Source organism: Oncorhynchus keta, chromosome 2 (genome assembly GCF_023373465.1).
Source record: "Oncorhynchus keta strain PuntledgeMale-10-30-2019 chromosome 2, Oket_V2, whole genome shotgun sequence".
In the NCBI taxonomy this organism is placed as follows: Eukaryota; Metazoa; Chordata; class Actinopteri; order Salmoniformes; family Salmonidae; genus Oncorhynchus; species Oncorhynchus keta.
Genome location: NC_068422.1, coordinates 27,659,084 through 27,680,184, shown reverse-complemented (window position 1 = coordinate 27,680,184; position 21,101 = coordinate 27,659,084). Strand labels below are relative to the sequence as shown.

Sequence of the window (21,101 nt, the reverse complement as noted above, 5' to 3'; positions counted from 1 at the left end):
CCTATATCGACATAAAAGACCGCTCAGAAAGGAAGAAGCCACTGCTCCAAAACCGCCATAGAAAAGCCAGACTATGGTTTGCAACTGCACATGGGGACAAATATCGTACTTTTTGGAGAAATGTCCTCTGGTCTGATGAAACAAAAATAATACTGTTTGGCCATAATGACCATCGTTATGTTTGGAGGAAAAAGGGGGACGCTCGTAAGCCAAAGAACACCACCCAACCGTGAAGCACGGGGGTGGCAGCATCATGTTGTGTGGGTGCTCTGACGCAGGAGGGACTGGTGCACTTCACAAAATAGATGGCATCATGAGGTAGGAAAATTACGTGGATATATTGAAGCAACATCTCAAGACATCAGTCAGGAAGTTAAAGCTTGGTCGCAAATGGATCTTCCAAATGGACAATGACCCCAAGCATACTTCCAAAGTTGTGGCAAAATGGCTTAAGGACAACAAAGTCAAGGTCTTGGGGTGGCCATCACAAAGCCCTGACCTCAATCCCACAGAACATTTGTGGGCAGAACTGAAAAAGCATGTGTGAGCAAGGAGGCCAACAATCCTGACTGAGTTACACCAGCTCTGTCAGGAGGAATGGGCCAAAATTCACCCAACTTATTGTGGGAAGCTTGTGGAAGGCTACCCAAAATGTTTGACCCAAGTTAAACAATTTAAAAGGCAATGCTACCAAATACTAATTGAGTGTATGTAAACTTCTGAACCACTGGAGTGTGATGAAAGAAATAAAAAGCTGAAATAAATAATTCTCTCTACTATTATTCTGACATTTCACATTTTTAAAATAAAGTGGTGATCCTAACTGACCTAAGACAGAGAATTTTTACTAGGATTAAATGTCAGGAATTGTGAAAAACTGAGTTTAAATGTATTTGGCTAAGGTGTATGTAAACTTCCGACTTCAACTGTACATATTAATCCATTCAATCATGTTTGATTTCTACCTTACGGTAACGTTCTTTCTTACATTAAACAATAAACTGTCAACATTATTGATCCCCCACCAGCCTCCCAGTATTGCTTCCACGCTGTAGAGACGATGAATTACATGTCATTTTAACCACAGGCAGTCAGTCTCAACATGTACACTCAACACGTTCAAATGTTTGTGTTCACTTAGAAATGTCCTTGTTTTTGAAAGAAAAACACATTTTCTGTCCATTAAAATAACATAAAATTGATCAGAAATACAGTGTAGACATTGTTAATGTTGTTAACAACTATTGTAGTTGGAAACGCCAGATTTTTTATGGAATATCTACATTGGCGTACAAAGGCCCATTTTCAGCAACCATCACTTCTGTGTTCCAATGGCAAGTTATATTAGCTAATCCAAATGTATAATTTTAAAAGGCTAATTGATTATTAGAAAACCATTTTCCAATTATGTTAGCACAGCTGAAAACTGTTGTTCTTATTAAAGAAGCAATAAAACTGGCCTTCTTTAAACTAGTTGAGTATGTGGAGCATCAGCATTTGTGGGTTTGATTACAGGCTCAAAATTGCCAGAAACAAATAACTTTCTTCTAAAACTTGTCAGTCTATTCTTCTTCTGAGAAATGAAGGCAATTCCATGTGAGAAATTACCAAGAAACTGAAGATCTCGTACAATGCTGTGTACTACTCCCGTCAAAGAACAGAGCAAACTGTCTCCAACCAGAACAAGAAGAGGAGTGGGAGGCCCCGGTGCACAACTGAGCAAGAGGACAAGTACATTAGAGTGTCTAGTTTGAGAAACAAACATCAACAGTGAAGAGGTGACTATGGGATACTGGTATTCTAGGTAGAGTTGCAAAGAAAAAGCCATATCTCAGACTGGCCATTAAAAAGAAAAGATTAAGATGGGCAAAAGAACACAGAGACTGGATAGGGGAACTCTGCCTAGAAGTACCAGCATCCCGGAGTCGTCTCTTCACTGTTGATGTTGAGACTGGTGTTTTGCGGATACTATTTAATGAAGCTGCCAGTTGAGGACTTGTGAGGCGTCTGTGCCAATCAGTTTGCATAACCAAAGATTTTCTGCCCAAAATGTTAGAAACCGTCTCAGGGAAGCTTATCTGCGTGCTCGTCGTCCTCACCAGGGTCTTAATCTGACTGCTGTTTGACGTTTATTGGGCAAATGCTCACTAATGCTCGTTGGCATGTCGCAAGGATCTGTACACAATTACTGGAAGCTGAAAATGTCTCAGTTTATCATTGGCCTGCATCCTCACCAGACATGTCACCCATTGAGCAAATCAAATCAAATCATCAAATAAAATGTTATTTGTCACATACACATGGTTAACAGATGTTAATGTGAGTGTAGCGAAATGCTTGTGCTTCTAGTTCCGACAATGCAGTGATAACCAACAAGTAATCTAACTAACAATTCCAAAACTACTGTCTTATACACAGTGTAAGGGGATAAAGAATATGTACATAAGGATATATGAATGAGTGATGGTACAGAGCAGCATACAGTAGATGGTATCGAGTACAGTATATACATATGAGATGAGTATGTAGACAAAGTAAACAAAGTGGCATAGTTAAAGTGGCTAGTGATACATGTATTACATAAGGATGCAGTCGATGATGTAGAGTACAGTATATACGTATGCATATGAGATGAATAATGTAGGGTAAGTAACATTATATAAGGTAGCATTGTTTAAAGTGGCTAGTGATATATTTACATCATTTCCCATCAATTCCCATTATTAAAGTGGCTGGAGTTGGGTCAGTGTCAATGACAGTGTGTTGGCAGCAGCCACTCAATGTTAGTGGTGGCTGTTTTAACAGTCTGATGGCCTTGAGATAGAAGCTGTTTTTCAGTCTCTCGGTCCCAGCTTTGATGCACCTGTACTGACCTCGCCTTCTGGATGATAGCGGGGTGAACAGGCAGTGGTTCGGGTGGTTGATGTCCTTGATGATCTTTATGGCCTTCCTGTAACATCGGGTGGTGTAGGTGTCCTGGAGGGCAGGTAGTTTGCCCCCGGTGATGCGTTGTGCAGACCTCACTACCCTCTGAGAGCCTTACGGTTGAGGGCGGAGCAGTCGCCGTACCAGGCGGTGATACAGCCCGCCAGGATGCTCTCGATTGTGCATCTGTAGAAGTTTGTGAGTGCTTTTGGTGACAAGCCGAATTTCTTCAGCCTCCTGAGGCTGAAGAGGCGCTGCTGCGCCTTCTTCACGACGCTGTCAGTGTGAGTGGACCAATTCAGTTTGTCTGTGATGTGTATGCCGAGGAACTTAAAACTTGCTACCCTCTCCACTACTGTTCCATCGATGTGGATAGGGGGGTGTTCCCTCTGCTGTTTCCTGAAGTCCACAATCATCTCCTTAGTTTTGTTGACGTTGAGTGTGAGGTTATTTTCCTGACACCACACTCCGAGGGCCCTCACCTCCTCCCTGTAGGCCGTCTCGTCGTTGTTGGTAATCAAGCCTACCACTGTTGTGTCGTCCGCAAACTTGATGATTGAGTTGGAGGCGTGCGTGAACAGGGAGTACAGGAGAGGGCTCAGAACGCACCCTTGTGGGGCCCCCGTGTTGAGGATCAGCGGGGAGGAGATGTTGTTGCCTACCCTCACCACCTGGGGGCGGCCCGTCAGGAAGTCCAGTACCCAGTTGCACAGGGCGGGGTCGAGACCCAGGGTCTCGAGCTTGATGACGAGCTTGGAGGGTACTATGGTGTTGAATGCCGAGCTGTAGTCGATGAACAGCATTCTCACATAGGTATTCCTCTTGTCCAGGTGGGTTAGGGCAGTGTGCAGTGTGGTTGAGATTGCATCGTCTGTGGACCTATTTGGGCGGTAAGCAAATTGGAGTGGGTCTAGGGTGTCAGGTAGGGTGATATGGTCCTTGACTGGTCTCTCAAAGCACTTCATGATGACGGAAGTGAGTGCTACGGGGCGGTAGTCGTTTAGCTCAGTTACCTTAGCTTTCTTGGGAACAGGAACAATGGTGGCCCTCTTGAAGCATGTGGGAACAGCAGACTGGTATAGGGATTGATTGAATATGTCCGTAAACACACCGGCCAGCTGGTCTGCGCATGCTCTGAGGGCGAGGCTGGGGATGCCGTCTGGGCCTGCAGCCTTGCGAGGGTTAACACGTTTAAATGTCTTACTCACCTCGGCTGCAGTGAAGGAGAGACCTCTGTTTTCGTTGCAGGCCGTGTCAGTGGCACTGTATTGTCCTCAAAGCGGGCAAAAAAGTTATTTAGTCTGCCTGGGAGCAAGACATCCTGGTCCGTGACTGGGCTGGGTTTCTTCTTGTAGTCCGTGATTGACTGTAGACCCTGCCACATGCCTCTTGTGTCTGAGCCATTGAGTTGAGATTCCACTTGGTCTCTGTACTGACGCTTAGCTTGTTTAATAGCCTTGCGGAGGGAATAGCTGCATTGTTTATATTCGGACATGTTACCAGACACCTTGCCCTGATTAAAAGCAGTGGTTTGCGCTTTCAGTTTCACGCGAATGCTGCCATCAATCCACGGTTTCTGGTTAGGGAATGTTTTTATCGTTGCTATGGGAACGACATCTTTGATGCACGTTCTAATGAACTCGCACACCGAATCAGCGTATTCGTCAATATTTTTATCTGACGCAATACGAAACATGTCCCAGTCCACGTGATGTAAGCAGTCTTGGAGTGTGGAGTCAGCTTGGTCTGACCAGCGTTGGACAGACCTCAGCGTGGGAGCCTCTTGTTTTAGTTTCTGCCTGTAGGCAGGGATCAGCAAAATGGAGTCGTGGTCAGCTTTTCCGAAAGGGGGGCGGGGCAGGGCCTTATATGCGTCACGGAAGTTAGAGTAACAATGATCCAAGGTTTTACCACCCCTGGTTGCGCAATCGATATGCTGATAAAATTTAGGGAGTCTTGTTTTCAGATTAGCTTTGTTAAAATCCCCAGCTACAATGAATGCAGCCTCCGGATAAATGGTTTCCAGTTTGCAAAGAGTTAAATAAAGTTCGTTCAGAGCCATCGATGTGTCTGCTTGGGGGATATATACGGCTGTGATTATAATCGAAGAGAATTCTCTTGGAAGATAATGCGGTCTACATTTGATTGTGAGGAATTCTAAATCAGGTGAACAGAAGGATTTGAGTTCCTGTATGTTTCCTTCATCACACCATGTCTCGTTAGTCATGAGGCATACGCCCCCGCCACTCTTCTTACCAGAAAGACGTTTGTTTCTGTCGGCGCGATGCGTGGAGAAACCCGTTGGCTGCACCGACTCCGAAAAAGAGGGAAACGAGGCGGTCTTCTGGTCAGACTCCGAAAAAGCGCACCACTACCTAGCATTCTTCTTGCCAATGTCCAGTCTCTTGACAACAAGGTTGACGAAATCCGAGCAAGGGTGGCATTCCAGAGGGACATCAGAGACTGCAACGTCCTATGCTTCACCGAAACATGGCTCACTGGGAAGACGCTATCCGAAAAAGAGGGAAACGAGGCGGTCTTCTGGTCAGACTCCGAAAAAGGGCACATCGCGCACCACTACCAAGCATTCTTCTTGCCAATGTCTAGTCTCTTGACAACAAGGTTGACGAAATCCGAGCAAGGGTGGCATTCCAGAGGGACATCAGAGACTGCAACGTCCTATGCTTCACCGAAACATGGCTCACGTGTGGGATGCTGCTCTCATGTGTGGGATGCTCTGGATCGACATGTATGACAGTGTGTTCCAGTTCCTGCCAATATCCAGCAACTATGCACAGCCATTGAAGGGGAGTGGGACAACATTCCACAGGCCACAATCAACAGCCTGAACCAAACTATGTGAAATATATGTGTCGCGCTGCATGAGGCAAATGGTGGTTACACCTGATACTGACTGGTTTTCTGATCCACTTCCTTTTTTTTTAAAAAGGTATCTGTGACCGTCAGATGCATATCTGTATTCCCAGTCGTGTGATATTCATTAGGTCTTAATTTATAGATTTATTTAAATTTACTGATTTCCTTATATGAACTGTAACTCAGTAAAATCTTAGAAATTGTTGCATGTTGCGGGTTTTTTTCTTCTTTGGTGTACATATATGTATTAAAGACATTATGAATCTCTGTTCTGACTGGTTAAGAATGGAAAGACCGAGTATAGGGCCAGGAGTCTTTCCTGACCATGGGAGCTGACCAGGAAAAACTCAAGCCCCTCAGACAGACATATCCAGATATCTATTCTGGTCTTTGACAGCAGTATTGGAAGGCAGGAGAATTAATTGCTCACACCAGACATTCTAATGATCACCCTGACCTCATTTGGCCTGACCCCTTCTCTTCTATGGCTGATTCCAACTCTACTCCCCCTGACAAGGGCTGGGTCACTATGGTAACATCCTGATTCCTGAGACAACCCAAACAGCTTGGAGAGATTTGGAATAAACGATTCCAATCAACAATAGGCTGACAGTAGACTCCCCATTTCCGATGTAGTGCACTACTTTACTCTGGACTAAAGTAGTGTAGTAGGCTATGGCCAAAATGAATGCACTGGGTACCATTTTGGCTTGGCTCGCACTTGAGTGTCTCAGTATGGCTATGGTTTTGTGGGAGGGTGTTCCATATGTGTTGAGTCCTACAGTGGTTTTAGAATGAATCATGCTATTCTTGGCCAGGGAGGAATAGGGAATTTGGGAAAGTATTTCTGGGGTTTAGTCCGAATCTGTCCCAAAGCCAGAGCTGCTGTAGTAGTAACCGATGTATTGGCATGCAGGGGGAAATTCAGTCGTCTTGTTTAAACATTCACTTCATTGATATATCTGATTGGAAACATACAGTATAATAAAATCAGGGATATCTGACATACACAAACCTAAAGAGACATCTGATACTGCCTCAGGTGAAATTGTTTCAAAGCTACACGTGTGCACACACGCACACACACACACACACACACAAACGCGCATGCAGACAAAATGAAATCATGGGAGAGGAGTGCAGAATTTCATATAATTATAGTAACTTGCTGAAGTATGCGTTGTGGTAATCAGTTCCACCAGTAGACTAAACATCTAGGGGCAAAGGCCCCTCACATTCTAAATACTAGTCTGGAGGGGCTCCCAACTACCATTGTTACCTTCCCACAAAGTTACCCACAGTCTGCCAACTACAGTGCCTTCAGAAAGTATTCACACCCCTGGACTTTTTCCACATGTTACAGCCTGAATTTAAAATGGATTAAATTGAGATTGTGTCACTAGCCAACAAACAATACCCCATAATGTCAAAGTTGAATTTTGTTTTTAAAATGTTTACAAATACATTTAAAATGAAAAGCTGAAATGTCTTGAGTCAATAAGTATTCAATCCCTTTGTTATGGCAAGCTTAAATAAGTTCAGGAGTAAAAATGTGCTTAACAAGTGTTATAATAAGTTGCGTGGACTCACACTGTGTGCAATAATAGTGTTTAACATGACTACCTCATCTCTGTACCCCACACATACAGATAATTGTAAGGTCCCCCAGTCGAGCAGTGAAGTGAATTTCAAACAGATTCAACCAAAGACCAGGGAGGTTCTCCAATACCTCGCAAAAAAGGGCATTCTGTTTGCAATAAGGCACTAAAGTAAAACTGCAAAACAAATGTACTGTTTGAACAGTCGCTGAGATTATATTTGGTTATTAATGCAAAATACGCTACTTTGATGAATAGCCTCTATAGCGTAGATCAGATCAAGGAACCAAGCGACCACACTGCCCCCAAGGCTGCAGAAGGAATGATATGGAGTGTCTATATTTTCAGGTAATAAAGAAGTTGTCGAATGCTGGATACTAGGTGAACAAAAGACAGTAAAATAAAGCGTTAGCAAAAGTAGGCATTAGTTTTCTGGTATAGGCCACCACAAAATATATCTCTGCCAACCCCATATGCCTTTGCCTTGTAACTGCACTCCTCTCCCCTCACATCCCCTTCCTCCTCCACGGGTAAAACACAGCACATAATTCATCAAGTGTAGCTTGGGTGATGTATCCTTTTCATGTACAGAGGAAACACAATATCCTGTTCCAGCACTGAGCTTAATACCACCGCTAGTCAGGGTGGCCCCTTTACTTCTACAGGGCTCCGAGTGCCCCTGAAACTATAGACAGACCTTAGGGGCTCTCTAAGACTGATATAATATCTGTCTATCTGTGGCTCTGACTGGGCCTGCTTAAAGTTGGAGCCTGGCCTAAGCCTGGCCTAATGGGGGTGTCTGTAGTAAAAGCATTTGGGAGGGAATGGTTCTCATTTTAGCTACAGTATCTATATAGGGCAGTGGTTACCAAACTTTTATTAGAGCCACGGAGTTCGTTTTTCTTGTAACCTGTGGCATTGCATGTACGTTCCATGTAGCAAAACTAAAGAACTATGGCACCATTTTGCAAAAATGTTCTTATCGGAATCAAATTATTTGTCTGTTGGAAGCAAGTAACCCCGAGCAGCACAGTCTAGTGAGTTTATTCTTATGTAGAGGACCTAGCCTTTAACAAAAGTTGCTTTCAAGCCTGGCTCTGAGCTATCCCATGTTCTTTCTGATGTAGCAACCATTTATAAGAAAAATCTTGAACAGGAACCAAGTGTTTTACAAGGAAGCATTGGAGCTGGTCTGTTGCCAAACCTTACCCTGCGCTACTGATGTATTCTGAACAAACAAGATCTGTGTTATGTGTTCTGTGAGCAAGGGCATTTGTACATATCTCTTCTTGCATAAAGTCTTGCATTCATGATATTATTATGGAGCCTACACAATTAAATGACTAAGAACTGTTGAATATTATTGACTTCAGAAAAACCCCTTGGTAGGCCCAATTTCAATGTCATCCAGAATATGATTTTGATACCAGCTCTTATTAGACATTAATGTGCTATTGTGTAACATGTGTTAAATAATTGCATTGCAAGAAGTGTATTATAGGCAACATGGCAAGTGTACTTGAGTTTAGAGTGCTCTCTTGTATAAGGACAGCCTTAGCCTACATAATATGCGCATTATTATTATGCCAATGCGTAAAAGCCATAGACAGTATATAGGTTAAAAAAAATCGAGATTCGCACCTGTCTGTCAAGTTCCAGTTGAATTGCACTTCAATAGCCAACCTAAGACTACTTTTATTGGCCCTGTCACAACTAGCTGATCCCTCCGCCTCCTCTGCCAGATTCACCACTGGTTACCTTGGAAGCAGGAGAGAAACTACCACAGTCTGCGCTCCGCTCAGATCACTTGGCACAGCTCCGACGGACACTGTCGGAATGTTTTACAAATTCTAGCGTTCCAAGGTTATTTAGGGTGGGAAATACGTGCTTCGTTGTGTGATGATGTCTGTAGCATGCTATTTCTCCTAGAATCGGCGATAACAAAAATGTCACAACAGCGGATCGTCCAACTGTCGACCGCCTCGCTCGCGCTGGTCTTCTGCAAGGAAGAGGAGAGCTCGATAATCACCGGTGGAGGGAAATACAACGTGAACAGTGCGAGTGGTCAGGAGATTTTTACGGATTTCAAAGCGCAAAATCTGCGCAGTTTTTGGAACAAAAGACTTGTGAAAGCGGTAGCTGAAGTTTATTTCCACGGATGGATGGAGAATTTGGTCCTATTCGTCCATGGGAATGCCAACAACCTGGAGGTGTTGAGGGAAGCTTGGATGCGCAGAGCGCTGAGGTCACCCAAAGGGTTTGTCATCAAAGCAGTGGGTATGTGCCGGAATTATTATTCTACCATTACTATTTATACTTTGTTTGATTATTTTTAGATTACATATGAGAACATGTATGTGCAACAAAATATATATGAATGGCCATTGCCATCATGGCGCACAATAAATGATGATTTTCTTCCACAAGAAAATGATCTAACCCCATTGATAAGTATTGACTTGAGTCCCCACTCTCCAGAATTTATTTAGGGACTCTTTGGGAAATACTTTGTTTACACAGCACTCAGCCTCGAGAGAGAAAATGTAGGCTAATGAAAATAAAAGCCTGAGCAACTGTCAATGGGCGAGTGATCAACAGGCGGTATTCTGCCTTCTCTCTACAGTTTCAGCGATTAGTTTCTCCCACGACCGGCTCATGTGAACTACAATCCCGAAGCTGTGTTTTAATGTTTCGAAACGTCAATAATCATCGCTTGCGATACGCCTTTCGAAGCATACAGTATGTGGCACTTTCATCAACGAGAAAGAATGAATCCTTAAAATATTTTTTATTTATTTAACTAGACAGGTCAGTTAATTAAGAACACATTCTTATTTACAATGATGGCCTACCAAAAGGCAAAAAGCCTCCTGCGGGGACGGGGCTGGGAATAAAAATAATAAAATAAAAATATAGGACAACACACAATCACGACAAGAGATACCACAATAAAGAGAGAACTAAGACAACATAGCATGGCAGCAAGACATAACACAGCATGGCAGCAGAACAAAGGGCAAGAAGGTAAAGACAACAATACATCACGCAAAATACACTTACTGTAGCAGTTTTGCACAGTTGCATACAGCTATGGCTCCATTTGACCAAACGACACTTCTCGAGTTAGCATACACACAGGTGTTTGGCGCAAGCTAATTATTCCGCTTTCATAATGGCAGTCGAACTCGTGTTTTTTTGTGTGAAAATTATTTCTGCCTGATATGAAAGATATGTTCCTTATGTTTAAAAAACTGTACAGCAAGCGTTGCGTGTTCATGTTTACAGCAAGCGTCAGGGCTCTTAATAAAATTTCCCAGGAAGTAGATGCATTCATCAATAGGCGCTAAAGAAAAAAATCAATAGGCGCTAACTACCTTTAGTTGGGTACCCTCATTGCTGCATGAAGTTTGGGGGCGGGGATACTGCGATTTTTTTCCGGAATGTGGGATGCATAAAAAATTTGGCCGCCCTGCAGATATATATATTGGTTTCTAATACAGGACTAATAAAGGCCCAGTGTGACTTTTAAAAAACTAAATGTATTTGACTGTTTAACATTATTTGTACATGACTGATAATTATCTGTACAAAACAGTTAATCTGATAATACTTGTGGAATATAAAAATACTTGCATGATATATGCTTTCCAGTTTCTTAAAATACTTTGCAAATGGAACTTATTTTTATGTGAAAACTGAAATGGTCTGTTCATTCCTTTTTCGTATTGGTCCCCGGTGGGAATTGAACCCACAACCAGGGCTGGTCCTTGCTGTTCTGCCTCCTTAAACAAGACTAAAAAATGCTGCCCCGCAAAACAAAAATATCCCCAGTAAGCAAAATGATGTTGAAAAGACGTGTAAAAAAACATATTTTCCCGACGTTGAAGTTAGGTTAAATTTTGGTTCTGACTGAAAGTTGAAAATACTTATTTTTCGGATGTTGATACCCAACTTAATCAGGAGTTATCGTGAGCCTATTTGCAATGTGTTTCCACAGTGGGAACATGACAGCACATTTTTTGTTGTTGATTAGGCACCATTTAGGTTAGGCTATTTGATGTGTCCATCTCATTACATTGTCATACATTTTATCTCCAGCCTGTAGGCTACAGAAAAGGCCACACACTCTTTCTACCATGTCCTATATCTGCTACATGATTTATGTTAGATGATCTTTTTGACGGAACGTTGCTGGAGCACTACAGCGATGCGTCTCTCCATCAGCACCCTGAAGAGGCATGCTGAGAATGGACAATATTTTGCACTTCCTTTGACAAAGTGGGCACTGCTTATCACAGGGCGGAATCTACGCTCACCTAAAAAGCCCTTATGCCACTGGTTGAGAAATTGTCATTGTTTTGGGACAGAATTGTGTGAGGTTTTATGTGTTGTTGTTGGAGGTGTGTCTTGGTCAGTTTAGCTCAGAAAATGCTGCCCTCGTCAATCTGCCACCATAGGTGGACGCCTAATGAGTGGGCCGGGTGTGCTCATGTAACAGTATAATTTTAAACCCGTCCCCCTCGCCCATACCCGGGCGCGAACCAGGGACCTTCTGCACACATCGACAACAGTCACCGTTGAAGCATCGTTACCCATCGCTCCACAAAAGCAGCAGCCCTTGCAGAGCAAGGGGAACTACTACTTCAAGGTCTCAGAGCAAGTGACGTAACCGATTGAAACGCTATTTAGCGCGCACCGCTAACTAAGCTAGCCGTTTCACATCCGTTACACTCACCCCCCTTTTGACCTTCCTCCTTTTTCCGCAGCAACCAGTAATCCGAGTCAACAGCATCAATGTAACAGAATAATTTTAAACCGTCCCCTCGCCCATACCCGGGCGCGAACCAGGGACCTTCTGCACACATCGACAACAGTCACCCACGAAGCATCGTTACCCATTGCTCCACAAAAGCCGCAGCTCTTGCAGAGCAAGGGGAACTACTACTTCAAGGTCTCAGAGCAAGTGACGTAACCGATTGAAACGCTATTTAGCGCGCACCGCTAACTAAGCTAGCCGTTTCACATCCGTTACACTCACAACCGTAATATTGCAAGCGCCATGCTCTACCAAGTGAGCCATATCACCACAAACCACTTGATGTCTCAATTACTGTATTGTGTATTGTTTTTCTACATGGTAATGGAAAGTCTACAGGTACAAACCTAGATGACCAGCCTATATGTACAATATAGTAATTAAGTGGTTTGTAATGATAGGACATTAATACTTCACAAAAAGTGGTTGTTTTCCATGTTATTTGATCAAGAAAAACGTTTAATTTGATGTGGATGTTTTATGTCTTTGCCCATGACTTTGCACCTATGTCATTTTTTTGGCCTACAAATGTCTATATTGGTCCGCTAATACTAGTATAGGTCCAGTGCACTACTTTTGTGGAGAAATATTGATATAAAAAAAGAAAAGTGTTTATATATATTTTTTATTCTTATTTTTTAGGGGGTGCTGCAGCACCCTCAGCACCCCTACTTCACGCGACTATGGGTACCCTACCTGTTTAATTTATGTGATTGGTAAACTATCTATTGTATTTGTCACAAAGCTTCAGCCACGATGTCCAATAAACGTCCGCTTGCTAAAAAACGTTGTCTGGTAGTCTTCTGCATACTTTTGACTGACCAATCAGTGTCATCTTTCACGTTGAAACATTCTGTATGTTTGTCAAAGCCTGTTTACAAATTTCTGTACAACCTTAAATAGGCTTCTCTCTCTCTTATTACTTTCAGAAAGCTATATTTTTAAAAATAATTTTCAGGTAGCTATATTGTGCATGGTGTTTTGAACATTCATATATGTATAACATGATCTCATGGGTTGTATAGTAAGGGTAAATCACACCTCTGTGTGGATTTTGGACCCAATTATGGTATGATCAGGTTATAGGACAGAAATAGAGAGAAATATCCCTGTCATACATACCATGACGAAAATCTGCCAAATTTACCATGTCAACTTTTTGCCGCCTTTTTCTGTATATCTTAACGGTATTGCCAGTAACAACGCCTGTACTTTTATTTTGGCCAACTGAGGCATGAATGTGCTAATATGTTTAAACGTCCTGCCAATGCCTCAGTATAAAACTTCCCCTTTCACCAGCTTTGGCACGCATTAAATGAACATTCTGTTGTTGTCTGACATTAAACTTGTCCTTATCACTCTCAAAGCTTAAAGGAAATGATTAAAATGTATGTAGTTCTGTCCTTGTGCTGTTCTAGTCTATTGTCACTGAAATTCTATGCCACCTAGCCCGGGAAACGCACACTAGAGGTCTTCACGGATCCACCTGTACCCGAATATCTGGGACCTGAGTAGGTCCAGATGCAGAATTCTAATTAATGTCATGAGTCGGGTCTGATCTGATATGATTGTCACGCTTCTCTGTAAGTGTAATTTTAACTGACTTGTCCGGAAGGACCCATACAGATCCAAACGTGACTGCTAACAGTAGAGATGGAGAGAGAGAGAGAGAAATTGTCATTTATGTTGCTGCTCTTAGCTTTTCACAGTGTTGTTGTTGTCGTCCAATCATAAGTCATCAAAGAGGAATTTAATTTTTAAATTCATTTAATCTTTATTTAACTAGGAAAGTCAGTTAAGAACATATGACGGCCAAATCCGGACGACGCTGGGCCAAATGTGCGCCTCCCTATGGGACTCCCAATCACGGCCGGATGTGATTCAGCCTGAATTCGAACCAGGGACTGTAGTATCACGTCTTGCACTGAGATGCAGCACGTGGGAGCAGTTGTTACAGTCATATATAGAGCCTTCATATGGGGCAAAAGTTAGGAAATATCTAATCAATGGAAGATGAAATTAAAATGATGGAATTAAAAGTTAAAGAAGAATGATAGCTCTTGGTCGCTGTAGCCTAACAAGTAGGTTGCTACTTTATATTCTGAGTTGTTGTTTGTAGCTGTAGGCCTAGCTAGCTAGCTTAACTAGCTTCTCCCGGTTTGATGCGCTCAAGACAGGTAGCTACTACGTATTCATATTGGATGATAAATAACCTAGCTATGGCAGCTATTAGTCTACTATGGCGTGAGTCGGGTTGGTTAGTTGCTGTCTATCCCTCCCTGCTCCCCATGTCACTTGCTCACACTCACAGTGGCCTACACACACAGCACAGCCCCTGCTAAAGTGTCACCTCTCTCTACCTCTTCTCCCATCACGCGTTATCAGCTCCGGTTAATAAAGTAGCTTAAAAATGTACTTTCTGCTGCTTCCCTCACTTGGATCGGACCAGTCTGAATCCGATCAGGTATATATGGAACGGGTCTAGTTGTCCTTGGATCCGTTCTGAACCGGTCTCTATATATTTTGTATACATTTATGCATATTGGGTCCATATGGGACCCACAATGGCCTCTAATGCACACTGCCATTTCATATTTTTTTCCTGACTTAACAGGTAAATATTTAAAGGCCCTTATTTAGCTAAGAAAATGATGGGTTAATATGTATGCAACTACAAATTGCTAGTAGGCTATCTGTCTAGAGCCAAAATAACTGGTGAGTGTTTGATAGGAGAGAAAGCGTGCAATAGTGTGATCACATTGGCTGGTGATGATACATTACTGCAACATTGGGCTTACTATTTAGCCAACACATGATGGGTTGATATGAATTTGCTTCTTTAGCTACACATAGCCTCTCTTTTCCAGATGAGCCCATACGCAGTTGTGCATGCCGCTCTGCTATTCCTCTTCTCCCGGAGTTGCAAAACCATATGAGTCCAGGGAGATATCTGGGGTGAGATATTTTCAAGACACACATCTGATGCGTGTGCACCCGCTTACATATTTGTCTAATATTCTAACTCTGGAAAGGGTATGTGTCAACATGCTGACATATCTAAGCCTTTATAATTAGGCAGATCCATATATTTTACATATAGTTTCAGAAATGTATCATATCTGTAGTCATCACCTAATCATTTATGTATCCGTATTTATTTATTTTTTCATAATTTCAATAGATATCCTTACATGATATGTAATATTCATCCTCATATGTCTGATAGAAAATGGGATAAATTCGACTCATGAAATGCCCAGCGGACAAATAATTTTACCTGTTCAGGTGCCGAAAATCATTGTGCTTCTTGACATGAAGTTGACATATCTGAGCATACATTTGCACCATATTCAGTAGTAGGCTATACAAAGCACGGAAAGGCAAACATCGTCATATTTAATCCAAGTTGCTATTTCTAAAGCACATCTTGTTTAAAAGATTCTACACTGCATTGTTTAAAAATTGCAGTGTAGAAAATCCAGAGCTCCAATCACAACACGTTTTCGACAAAGATCTTTGCTAAAAACTCTTTGCTAAAAAATGTTATTTATTTAACAGAAAATAAATGTTGCACACCCTTAATACCCCAACCTACCCTGTTTGTTATGGACACTGATGCGATGGGTGCAGATTGAGTCGTCGGCGGAGGTCCCTCGTAGTCCAGACAACTTTTCAATCAGTGTCGATAAAGGGGAGAAGACAGATTAAAAAAGGATTTGTAAGACTTGAGACATGTATTGTGTATGTGTGCCCTTCAGAGGGTAAATGGCAAGACAAAATATTCAAGTGCCTTTGAATGGGGTATGGTAGTAGGTGCCAGGCGCACCGGTTTATGTCAAGAACTGCAACACTGCTGTGTATCAAGAATGGTCCACCACCCAAAGGACATCCAGCCAACTTGACACAACTGTGGGAAGCATTAGAATAAACATGGGACAGCATCGCTGTGGAACACTTTCAACACCTTGTAGTCCATGCCCCGACGAATAGCGACTGTTCTGAAGGTGTCCTAATGTTTTGTACACTTAGTGTATGTGCACACGTTTTCCAAACCACACTCCAATATTTACTGTAGGCTGCCACACGTGATCGCAGCATCCTGAAAAGGCACTTGAACAGCTGGGGCAACCTCAAGGGCTCGTCTCAGGATCCTCCATCTTGCAGCAAGGATCCCAAAGCAGTTCTCTGAAATTCTTCTGGCTATTGAATGGTGATAGTTGTAGATCTTCTTGGCGCCATTAAAGCCAGAAGAATCTTTGAATAAAATAAGCTTTTCTATTAGTATTGAACAGGAACATGAAGGCTGCCAAATGTGTACTGTAACATCTGTGCAGCCAATGCTTTGGACATAGGCCCCGTCCACTTACTGGGATGCCAGATCACATTTATGTGAGGCATATAATTACAACGTTCATGCAATAATTTTCACATATGTACAGTCACATGTATTAAGCGTATCTTACCTGGATATGGTCGCATTAGATTTACCATCAGAGGGAATGCCTCATCTTCCACGAAAACATAGGCTCTGTGTTTGGGTCCCCGGCAAGCTCTCTGACCTTGGTAGTGGCAGATGGCCTGTAATGAGTTGGGAGCCCAACTTGCTTCCGGAAAATATTCCTGCATCTCCCTCTCGGCTATGCATTCACGTCGACCATGGTAAAGCCCATTTTTTGCCACAGAGGGATAAGCAACAAAATCCTCCTTCAGGACATGCCAGATTGCGTGGCACACTTCTGTGTGCTGCCACTGGCAAAAAAAACATGTCAAAGACAGCCTTCCTGAAGCAATGATGGTCAAGCTGTGAGTTCTCTCGTGCTAGAGGTTAGGGGGAAGTCGCTGATGCAAGTCGTCAAATCTGGCATCCGACATCCGAAAGTATTGAAAATGTCTTTCCTCATCATTGCTTCACATAGGTTGAACAACAGACGTGTATTCTCCAGCTCGTGTATTCTCTTCATTGGACGAACTCACCATTTTGTCAGCAATTTTTTTATTCTCCTGAGTAGTTCAATCTATTGCCATTCATAGAGAGACATGTTTGCTTCATCTTCTGTGGCTAAAAAGTAGCGTTGTAAAGCATAGACCAGACTAGCCTGACATGTAGCCAGCTAGCTACTATTTATAAACAGGCATGTAACACCGGATCCGGAAGTTCAAATGCTGTCACTAGTTAGAGTTAAAAATAAAAATAAATAATGAAAGAGTGCCTCGACCCTCTTGCTTGGTAAGCTCCGCTGCCTCCCCAAACCCCCTAGTGAATATACATTCCACAAGGCGGACTTCCTCACTAGGTGGAACGCAACGGAAAGAGTCACGCTGCCCCCAAAAACATCTCCTCCCACATGCACGCAAGCATGTAGATCAATGGAGTTGAGCTTGTAACCGCCTTTTAATAAGCTTCAACTCACAACAAACTCCCACATACACACTCACCACATGGGGGACAAGGATATTGTTATGCACACCCTAAAAACACGAACACACGGGCAAGCATAAATGCATAGTGACACACAGGCAGACTGACAGACACACGTGCACACAAACACACACACACACCCTTCTCTTCCTTCTGATCAGACTGATTCTACTCGATAGTGATTTGTTTGGAAATTAGTCTCTGCAGGTTGGTTTACTGCCTTTTCACTACAAGGCGGTCAGCAGTGAATCAGTCCTCCATTGGCTGCCAACCAGAGCCACCCTAACAACCCCAGTCCTTCAGGATTAATGTCCTTTCATTTTATGGCCAGCGAGGGACTATATAAGCCTGATGCCTTTATAGCAGACACCGAGAAAGACCTTGACATTGACTTCAACACGCCAGCTCCAACTTGGAAATGCCCCCTCTGACCTTTTCCAGGTTATAATTTGTTATGGAGTTTTTAACCAGACAATTTCCTACGTTTTGAATGTGACTAGAATGCAATTTTCCTAACTGAGAGGGCTGTTCTCTTTCTATTCACTGGAGGAAATCGGGTAGTAGGATTTGTAATGACGTTACCAGCTAACCAAACTATTTGATTAGCCTATTTTAGGCATTTCTTAAGACACTGCGCAAAAACCCTATCAAGAACCCTATGTGAATATGGCCTAACCCTTGTTTAACACAAAGTCCCATCTCTTTTCTAATTGAGAGCTCGAGATGACAGTAAACCTCAGTGCAGTGGTGGGTTTAGCTAATCTACTGGTAGTAACATAACTCTTATTGTAACTTTTAGGAGAAGTTTAGCCCAGAGACAGCGACAGAGAGAGGGAAAGGTGAGAATCGATCACCACAGCTCTGTAATTTATAAGGCGGGGTTAGTTTCCTCATTCGGTCTGTCTGATTATCACTGTGTCAGTGCTAATGGGGAGAGAAGACTGATGGTGTACTGGTGCCACCACTGTTTGGATGAGGGGAGACAGGAGGACGATGAACGGAATGGGTGAGGAGATGAAGGGGTTTGGGTGACTGATTGAGGAGGAGGGGTGTTTGGAGGGGATGAGTGGAGGGAGACAGTGGGTGGTGAGGGTGAAGGATTGATGTGTTAAGGGAATGAGGAAACAGGGATGGGGTGAGCTGGAGAATGAACAGGCTCTGTTTTGTCTTTCTGGGAATGGACCCCCCCTGGTACTGGAGTTGACCTCCTACGCTGGAGTAACACTCATCTCTCTCTGTCTCACTCTTTCTCTCTCATAGCCTCAGGCTAGCCTCAAGACTTATGAAATCATGAACAGATTTTTCTATACAAAGAGTAGAAGCTGTAGAGGGTTTTATTGGAATGATTGAATGATTGGACAGCTATGTTTGTCAGAAAAACAGAGCAAGTGATCTCACTGAGCTCTGCGAAAAGAGCTTTCTGAGTTCAACTGAGAGAGCAGAAGAGTGGTTAGAACTGGCGTTAGACTCATAAACCTATCCCTTCACATACGTCATGGAAGAAAGACCTTTCCATATGTAGCATTGTGAGTAATTGGACCTGAGTTTGGTTTGGACCAGAGTTTGGTTTGGTTTTGGTTTGGGAGTGCCCAGGGATTTGACTTTTCTGTTGTCTCATCCTGTCTATCTGACATAATGGGTAGAAATGTACCATGTTCACCATTCATTTTATTGTTAAACGATGACACTACTGTAGACTTATCTGTCAAATAGCTACATATTTGGCTGGTTGAATTAACAGCAGCCACATTTTTTTGGGGACTGTAGCCTCACATTGGCAGGCTCCTCATTCTTTAAGCAGACAGCAGTGGCTGCTATCATTCATGGACATAATAAACATGGAAATATCTGTAGGACGCATGCATGGGGCGAGTGAAATAAACAGATTTACTCTTTCATCAACGCATGACTGTAAAAAGACTGCTATTGAGAACCACTAATCTAACTTTGGGTTGGGGAAGTCTTGTGGTGGAGGGTGGGATGGGAACTGTTTGGTCTTTTTCTGTCCATACGTATTTGTTTTGTGTAACTTGTAAAAAAAAAAAAAAAAAAAAAACATTTGATCACAGAAGCCATCCGGTTCCTGAACAATTGTGGTAAAGTAAAGCATGAGGTTGGAAGGAAGGTCTTTTGAGAGAATGGTGACACCATACAAATAGATGTCCTAGGCTATACTGTTATTCTACTATGGGGGAGGGGCACTCTCATCAGTCTTGTTATGTCCTAATACTAATAGCCTTGTCATGGAAGAACCTAGTTGTTGTTCAACTCTTTTCCTCAGGTGAAATAAGAGGCTTCCCTCATCCATCACAATGACTGTTAGCTGCCTCTGCATTATTGAGAAGGCTAATATGCGTCCAAATGGAACTCTATTCCCTATAGTGCACTACTTTTGTTCTTGGCCCATACGGCTCCCGTCAAAAGTAGTGCATAATGTAGGGAATAGGGTGTCATTTAGGACGGCACCTCACACTGAATATAGTTCCTGGTACAAGGCTACAGCCAGGCGGAGGGATATGCACGTAAGACATTAATGTTGAGTCGCCCTGTGGTGTAATGAGGTATCCTGTGTCCTCCGACACAATTTAACCCTCATCCTGCACTGTCAAGGGCAACAAGAGACTATGTCGTCACTGTCAGTGTCGTGGTATTGAATTTGAATGTGGAGCTTCCAATTGGGTTATTCAATCCAATGTAACTCTTCTCGACATCGTCGTTGTAAATGATATTGTGTTCTCAATTTATTTACCTTATAAAATGCAAATAGATGAAGAAGAAAAAACGTAATTGGAGAAGTATTGGGTTAGGCCTATAAATTGAGTTGATGAGAGGATGTAGAATTATAGGACACATGCAACACAAATGTATGCATTGCTTCCAACTCATTTCTGCAATGCTTCCCTCTTGAATCAATCATTATCTGAACACAGAGAACTTCTGTTTGTCCTTTTTCTTCACATCTTGGAGATGAAAGTGCTTGTATACTTTAAGACATAGGGAGTCTGATTTCATTGGTTTGTTTGGTCTGAGACTCGGAGCCGTACTAATGGTCGTAACTCTACCAGATGTCCTCTTATTAGCCATGACATCCCCTCGACTTACTGGGGTTAAACTGCCCACCCTGTGTGTGTTTGTGCATATGTGTGTGATTGCCACGTGGCCTGGGCACCCTGTCGTGATCATGCAGCTAAGGTCAAAGGTGGCAACTTCTGGGCTAACTGGGGTCATAGTTAAGGCAACCGGCTCATATAATCACAGCGTCTCCAGGTGTTCCATCCTCAGACTTCTGTGTGTGCACGGGCGTTCGTGCTATGTTTCTAGGTATTCCTCCTAAACAGAAAAAGCCCTGTTTGTGCGTGCGTGCATGCTGTGTTTCTAGGTGTTCCTCATATACAGATAAATCCCAGTTGAACCACCATGTGCCTGTAAAAGAAGTAGAACGCGCACACACTCTCTCCCTGTAGAA

The 21,101-nt window shown here is 42.8% G+C and overlaps 1 protein-coding gene across 3 annotated transcripts in view; it reads left to right on the top strand.

Annotated features, from left to right (window-relative positions):
• The window catches only part of LOC118366113 (storkhead-box protein 1-like), a 65,182-nt gene that overhangs the window by 8,284 nt on the left and 35,797 nt on the right, over positions 1–21,101 (top strand). The window contains exon 1 of one of the 3 annotated variants that reach the window (XM_035748517.1): positions 9,128–9,677. The exons of the other annotated variants lie outside the window; for them this stretch is intronic. Coding sequence (XP_035604410.1) covers positions 9,314–9,677 — 364 coding nt within the window. The 5' untranslated portion in view covers positions 9,128–9,313. Of the gene's footprint in view, positions 1–9,127; positions 9,678–21,101 lie in introns of those variants that run through there. 3 annotated transcript variants of the gene reach the window in all.